General features: G+C 40.7%; 1 protein-coding gene across 1 annotated transcript in view; it reads right to left on the minus strand.

The window, feature by feature from the left end:
• Window positions 1-6878, minus strand: part of LOC104950754 (chondroitin sulfate proteoglycan 4-like) — a 19871-nt gene extending 12993 nt beyond the window's left edge. Inside the window, exons 1-6 of the mRNA XM_010777313.1 lie at window positions 6821-6878; window positions 3118-3281; window positions 1342-2457; window positions 836-1246; window positions 630-751; window positions 395-503 (exon numbers count right to left, since the gene is read on the minus strand). Of these exons, the coding sequence (XP_010775615.1) occupies window positions 395-503; window positions 630-751; window positions 836-1246; window positions 1342-2457; window positions 3118-3281; window positions 6821-6878 (1980 nt within the window). The remainder of the gene's footprint in view (window positions 1-394; window positions 504-629; window positions 752-835; window positions 1247-1341; window positions 2458-3117; window positions 3282-6820) is intronic.
• Between the last annotated feature and the right edge of the window lie 738 nt (window positions 6879-7616).

Genomic DNA, 7616 nt, shown 5'->3' on the forward strand with positions numbered 1-7616 from the left:
TACGATCAATAGACATGGCCACCATGACATGGGACCTTTAAGTGATAACAATTCATCTTAGATAACTGTGAATGTACCACATTTTACGGCATCAATTGTTGTCATGACATTCCAGCTTGATTGTTAGTGGCTCTATATTAAAGTGTCAGCTAAATGAAAATGTAATGTAACCCACAAATGCCAACCTACTGGTGATGCTAGAGGAAATGTCAGGGAATCAGTAAAGATATTGGGATTCATACTATCCAGTAGATGTTGTGAAAAGTTTCTGGATAGACATTCCTTAAGCCACTAGCATGGATAAAAAACACTTAACTGTAACCCTATATTTCACATACTTTTTGTTACAGATTATGGGTTTATTGCATCTTGGGGAAGCCAGTACATAACTTACGTGCAGCCCGTCGCTGACCCTGAATGCCAGACGGGATGTGGGGACCCCAGTGTGGACAAAGCTGATCCTACCCTCCTTTAGATCATTCAAGGAGAACAAGTTAACTGCCCTGAAAGATAGATGCATTCCTGTTAAAATTCCATGTTTTGTTCCATAACCCTGATTTGAATCATTATTGAAAGTCAATATTGAAATCTATCGTCCATTGATGTGTATCAGAAGCCATAGCACAGACCTGCCGGGGTTATCCTGATGCTCAAGGTGTCCAACCTCATTGTTGAGATTTCCCAGGGAGCTGAACACCAGGTCTTCAGGACTGCTGTCAGGGTCCGATACCCTCAGCACATCTAGCGTTAGCTGGAGACATTTTGGAAATATTGATTTTCATTTTGTAACAATAACACTCTTACACAGAGCATCCGGGAGTTCTGCTCTACATACCTGTCGTTTGGACCTTTCCAGCACAGTAAAAAGGTTCCCCGCCGGTAGGCTGAGCACGGGCGCATCATTAACAGGACTGATGCTGATGTCAAACCGATAAAGGCGGTTTCCCTTTAGAAACACAGGAAGCGCCTTCTTATTGCTGGAGAAGACTGAAAAAATGAAGAAGTCCTGCTGGTCCTCTGACCCACCGTGAACGTACATCACTCGGCCCTGCCACAAGTCCAGCATATTAAAAGTCCGATCAACCTCCTCTGCTCCTGTCGCGATAGTCCTTGCCTGCCCTTTGTCCAGCATCCCATCGGGGTCAGAACTGGAGTCTAGTTGCAGTTGGCCGTGGACAGGCTGCCTCTCAATAAGAAACATCATCTGGGATGGATGAATGCCCCATTTTTGAAAATCCAGATTAACCTAGAACGGAGAGCAAATAGGAACTGACTTTATATTGGTAATTTTTTCTTAGTGAAAACTAGATGAACAGATCAGCAGGAGACAACCAGTCCTACCTTTATATGTTTGGGTTCCAGTGGTGCCAGGCCTCCCTCCACAACTTCTAGCTTTCTCAGCGACAGAAAGTTCTGGTTCTTCTTGTTGTTGGTTATTGATTGTGGGGTTGTAACATCAAATTGGGGACGATCTGTTTGGTGGGTGGTGGTCAATGCTTCTGGATCTGGCCCTGTCTCACAGCCCAGAGAAACGTCTTTGGTTACTGCAGCATTAAGCAGGCCCATTATTTGAGTATTAACCCTAATTTCTCTGAGGCAGCCTCTAAAGGAGCTTGCTTGCCCAGCTAGTTGACCCCCAGGCACTGCGGACATCAGCCCAGCTTGCCTTGCTTCTTCCCGGGCTTCTTTGTCCAGCCCTCCCAGAAAGAGCGGCCCTCTGAGCTGGATGACCTGGAGCTCCAGACTGAGGTTGACCTTGACCAACTCCTCTCCCACCTTCAGCTGGACGCTGCTTGGCAACAGATGCAGCTGTAGAGGGTACCAGGTGCGGTTGCGGTTAACATGTGTTAGAGAACGCAACTCAAGCTTACTCCCATCTCCATTTCCGACCGTTGCCACCATGTTACCATCTCTAATCTCAATTGCAACAAACCCTCCCTTCTTGGCAGAGCTATACAGGACAACGCCATATTCTTCTGTGGCAGAGGGGGACAATTCACACTCAAACAACAGCTCATGTGGCCCCTCCCAGGGTGGCAGAGATATAAAAGCTTTGGAGCTGAAAAAGCTGAGAGAATCTTCTATTGCAGAAAACTGTGCACTACAGCCCTGTGATACCTTATGGATGCTCTTATACCCAGAATAAGGCTTTAGGGTGGAAAATAGGTTATGTTCATTGAACACAACTTTGTCTATGCAACCTTTAAACCCAGTGGAGTTGTTGAGAAGGTATGGGTGTTTCAGTTCGGCTGCCCCGCCAACAAAAAGCCCATCCTCAACACTGAGCTCGATATCTGGGCCTGGCATTTGGATGCTGGCATGAGAGTTTTGGTCAACTGTCAAGTTGACAAAATGCCCGTTGTGGGTCAGCTCTACAGAGTGCCATGCCATGTCGCTGAGATACATGTCCTTTTCTAAGCAAATTGAACGCTCACCAGAGCCCAGGTCCAGACGTACCTGAGGGATGATGGGGGAGGGAGCGAAAGATAGAGTGATGAAAAAAGAATTAAAAGTGATAACCAAGACACATTAAATACAAGTCTTTTTATTTTATTTTACAATACAGACTTGAATTATTAAGACAAAGAGCTGCGAACACATCAAAGAAAACCACAACATGGTGAGAATCAAGATGTTGTTAACTGTAGATCAAAGGCTTTTCCACATAAATGCAACCAAACTCTTTCATAAACAGCTCCTTTTCAATGTACTTGGAGTTTTCAATAAACCATTGCGGTCTTCTCACTTGACGTTGGTCGTGAAGGAACTTGTTCTGAAATTGCCAGGGGGATATTTTTTTCTTTCTTGCAGCAATCTGACACCAAGCTGTGTGTTTTCAGGCCTCTCTCTGCCTCTCCAAAGGATATTAAATGCCAACTTATATGAGCCAAAATTCTCCAAGGGGCAAATATTTCCTCCTGTTGTTAAGGTGTGAGGTTATGGAGGTGACAGCCTCTGGACACCTTTTAGTTTGACTAATTTGTATTCATGCTGAAATCCAAATGTTTTTTCCCTGAAAACTGTCATAACACTTGTTTTCTTGCAAATGAAGAATACACACATCTTGCTTGTTGTTAGACATCTATGATGCTACTATCCTAAAATTATTAAACCTACCTGCAGACGGCCAGAGATCAGCTCCAGCAGTAGGAAGTCTTTGCGTCCAGCTGCCAAAAACAGCAGCCCGGCCAGATCTGTGGTTCGAAATCGTACATGAAGAAACGTCTGAATGGATGTCTCCACTGTCCGCAGGTGGACATAGCCATCACCGTAGAACGACACTACCGCAATGAACAAAAAGACATGTCATCTCAACTGGCATCTTTTTGTTTTTTTTAAATTACATTCTTAGGTTTATCTATGGAAGCCTGTTTGTATGGAAGCCTGTTTGCGCCACAGAAAAAAAAAAAAAAAAAATCCTGTAAATCATCATTATATTCTTGACTTAATATCTCATTATATTGACTTAGCTATCTCATTATATTGACTTAGCTATATCATTATAATGACTTAAGACAACTACCAGCAAGTCAAAGCAATACACTAGCTGTAAGCAATCTTGATTTTGGAGCACTCCTGAAAAGAACATTGTTTTTGCTCTTGCCAAACGCTTCATGAAGGTATTATCTACTGTTAAAAAGGTAACATGTGAAGTAATGTTACTGGTATAGGCCTAATGTTGGATAGATAAACGTTAAATATAGCATGCACCGACTGTTTGGATGGCCGAACTGACTCGGGGTAGGCCTAGGTGTCTAACGTAACTGTATTGCTATATTTCGTGTTGTGTTAGCTTACTGGGTTTAACTGACGTATTTATTAAATAACATTAAAAACTCCTGTTAAGAAATGTCTTTACAATAATGAGCGTGAGTACTATATTTGTTGTTTTGCTGGTGTTAAAAGGTAACACAGCGAACTGCAGTTAGCATGCAATTAATACTGTGCTACAGGTTTGCTAGGGCATATGGCACTTATGCATAACTTGAAGCGGATCGAAGCCTCGGAACGATGCGCACTGTATGGGTCAATTNCTAGAAGACATAGGGGGAGCTCCACCATGGGTTATTTAAAACGTGTTCAAGTTTTGCAAATGGTCCGTTTTACCTATTCCATAAGCCATAAGCCTACGTTAGGTTCTTACTCGTCAATTAAAATATATATTTTATGAGTTCAGGATTAAGGCCGTTGTAGACTAGCCTATAAAAGTTGCTGAGTTTTTTGTGACACAGCTGTCTACGGGCTCCTCGCTAGATTCCATGTGCACGTGCTGCCGGAGTGCACCGGCGACGACTACTACAGGACATTTATTTTCTGAGGAACAACATTTTTAAATTCACATAAGACGACCGTGTACATCATACAGCGTTTTTTATATATATAAAGTTGTGAGTTTGTGACACAGCGTTGTTTGCGTGTTCATTATGTCCACTGTGGATGTACACACACGTACTACGCCTGTGCCAAGAGTAAAACATAACTTGTTTAAGTCGGAAAGAGGCTATAACTCGCCCTGGTGACTGAACGTCTACATAATCATGAAAGCAGAATATGAAGTATAACCGAACATCTGATGTAAAGTTCGGACTGTAGCAGCAACTGTGGTTTTTAGCATATCTTATGAAGGTTAACAGCGGTCGGTGCATGCTATATTTAACGTTTATCTATTTAAAATTAGGCCGATACAAGTAACATTACTTCACATGTTACCTTTTTAACAGTAGATGCTACCTTCATGACAATGTTCTTTTCAGAAGTGCTCCAAAATCAAGATTGCTTACAGCTAGTGTATTGCTTTGACTTGCTGGCAGTTGTCTTAAGTCATTATAATGACATAGTTAAGTCAATATAATGAGATAGTAAGTCAATATAATGAGAAAGCTAAGTCAATATAATGAGATATTAAGTCAATATAATGAGATAGCTAAGTCATTATAATGAGATAGTAAGTCAATATAATGAGATAGTAAGTCAATATAATGAGATAACTAAGTCATTATAATGACTTACAGGATTTTTTTTTTTTTTTCCTGTGGCGCAAACAGGCTTCCATATTAACAGTATCTGTAAACCAAAACATCCAAAATATTTAAATGAAAATTTGGTGACCAAAGCCATTATCCCAGCGAATACACGTATCTATATTGACTGGCTTGCTACACTGCACTTTAAAACTGCTATCCAAATTCAATTAATGACAACTAATGCATTCTGGAGCGGGTCATCCTGAAATGGTCTAATGCTAATTAGACATCAGTGTTGACCCAGATGACATAGGTTGGAAATTTAGTTGTACAACTATTCTTCCATTACTGCTGTTAAAGCAAAAACAATGTCATTAGTTGGTGTAAGGTATATGAAATAGTCAGAGAAAGAGGAAAAGGAATGGGGTCTCCGAAATGACACAGTATTTGGGAAACATGAACCCTGAATAACGAGTGAGATGCAATAGTCTGGATGAAATTAGCTCACCAACCAACCGTTTACCCATTGTCATGCCTCGAGTCATATATTTACACACATTTTCTAAAGCCCTGTACTCATAGCTACAACTTATCAACACTTTTTCATGTAGTGTTTTAAAACAGTTTTTGTATGTAATTACAGTATGCTGGCATTTAAGAGTGAGGCAAGTGAACCAACCACTCACATGTGTGAAGGAAAAAGCAGTAGAACAGCGTTCTGGGTTTCATCCGATTTGACCTACATCGGTATTGGTGCACTCAGTTAAAATGGAAACAAGTTTACACAGCAAATGGAGGTCAAAGAGTGTATGTGTGTATCTGACTCTAAAAACTCTTTAAAGTTCTCAAAACAGTACAGCAGTATAGAGTGGCAGTGAGACTGAACACAACATACTGTAGAAATGTGTCTGTGAGTGTCTCATTCATCAGATTCCTACAATTATCTGAATATAATTATCTCAAGTCCATAGGGGAAGAAAAAGGAAGCTGAAACATTTGATTGATGAATAACTCAAAAAGACGCCATGTGCAGTTTGCACTGCCTGCAACAAATGTTTATGTTTAATTTATTATTAAAATATGTCTTATAGGGCTTGTCCCAGAGGGAAGTACTAGCATGCCGCTCAGTGTAAAGCCTATAAACCCGGTCAGTATAACCAGTGCCTGTCCATCCCTCCCTAATCTGCCTCTATGACACCAGTTAACATTGGATTAATAATAATCTCCCCTAAATGTGAATGCAGGTAATGCGCTGTGATGAGTAGGTGTAGGGATGAAGAAATGTAGGACTCTCTGAAGCAATGCTGACAGCCCTGCAATGCTCCACATGCAGCAACTTGTGTTAAATTAGGAATGTCAATGGCAATTCTTTAGATTTGATTTAGTGAGACTCCTACATAAGTGTGTGGATTAAGAAACACACTTCGAGTTAAATGAAAACTGGCTTGCCATGTATATTGAAATGAAGAATGAGGAACAACACGATAAAGATGAGACTGTTTTGTTATTTTGATTAAATTACTTCACTAGTAAACTATCTCATAAACCAAACTTTGAACTGTATACGAGGGCTTTAACATTAAGCTGCCCACATAGACACAATTTAACCTCATCAAAATCATACATATAATACTGCATGAACAATCATTTGTATCTAAAAGAGAATGAGATTCTTGAAGCCTTATATTAAAAACTATAATAATAAACAACCATTTAAAACTAAGGATTTTCATGGTTTTATGAGGAACACTATTTTGCCATTCATTCAAACATCATGTCATAGCATAATCATGCTGAGTTTTACCTTTTGCATCACAGTTAGGAAAAAAAGGTGTCCCATCTGCAAAGTGCCTTACCTCCATAAACGTGTCCTGCAGAAATCAGCAGGAGCAGACCGGCCACAAAACTCCTCATTGTTAGTAATGCCCGTATAATCTAAGTTACCTTTAGTGAACAGCAACATCTGGCTGCTTGACTATTGGACACCTATAGCCTCGACATGCTTTCCTGGCTGTGGCTTAGAGACTTTAAAGAAATATGTACCTGTGCCTTTCAGCAGTGAGGTGGAGCTCCACCCTCTCATACTCCTCTTGGCTGTTGTACCAAACATGACCACGAGGGGGAGGTGTCATAGAACATAAAGCGCCAGAGAGCAGTTTCTTGAAAGTCCTGCCGATTGTCTTGTTTTTGAACAAGGGATGTATCAATTACATGGGAAGATACTCAGACCACTTTGTCACAGCGATGCTGAACGAGTGCAGTCTTCTGATGTGTGTTACTTATCGTTTCACAGGTCAAAAGGCTAATGTGGAATTATTATTAGATGATTTGTCATAGATCACCCTTTAAAGGAGAAAAGAGGTTCAAAGCATATATACAGAAAATCCTCATGGTGGGTTCTTAACAGGAGAAGTGTTGGCCTCATAGTAACCTTTGTCTTTCTAAAATGAGTATTTACAGTGTAACTCAACACTAGATCAACTTTTCTTTTATCTAATGGAGCTATCTAAATTGCCACACTATAAACACATAAATACATCTGCAGGGTGCAGACCGAAAGCAGTAGTGATAGCAGTATAAATAGTGGAAGTAGAAGTGGCTTTAATCGAGCATTCAGCTACATAAAAGGCCAGTGTCTAGGAGTTAGGGAGA

Source organism: Notothenia coriiceps, unplaced genomic scaffold, assembly GCF_000735185.1.
Source record: "Notothenia coriiceps isolate Sejong01 unplaced genomic scaffold, NC01 NC01_scaffold00017984, whole genome shotgun sequence".
Lineage (NCBI taxonomy): Eukaryota > Metazoa > Chordata > Actinopteri > Perciformes > Nototheniidae > Notothenia > Notothenia coriiceps.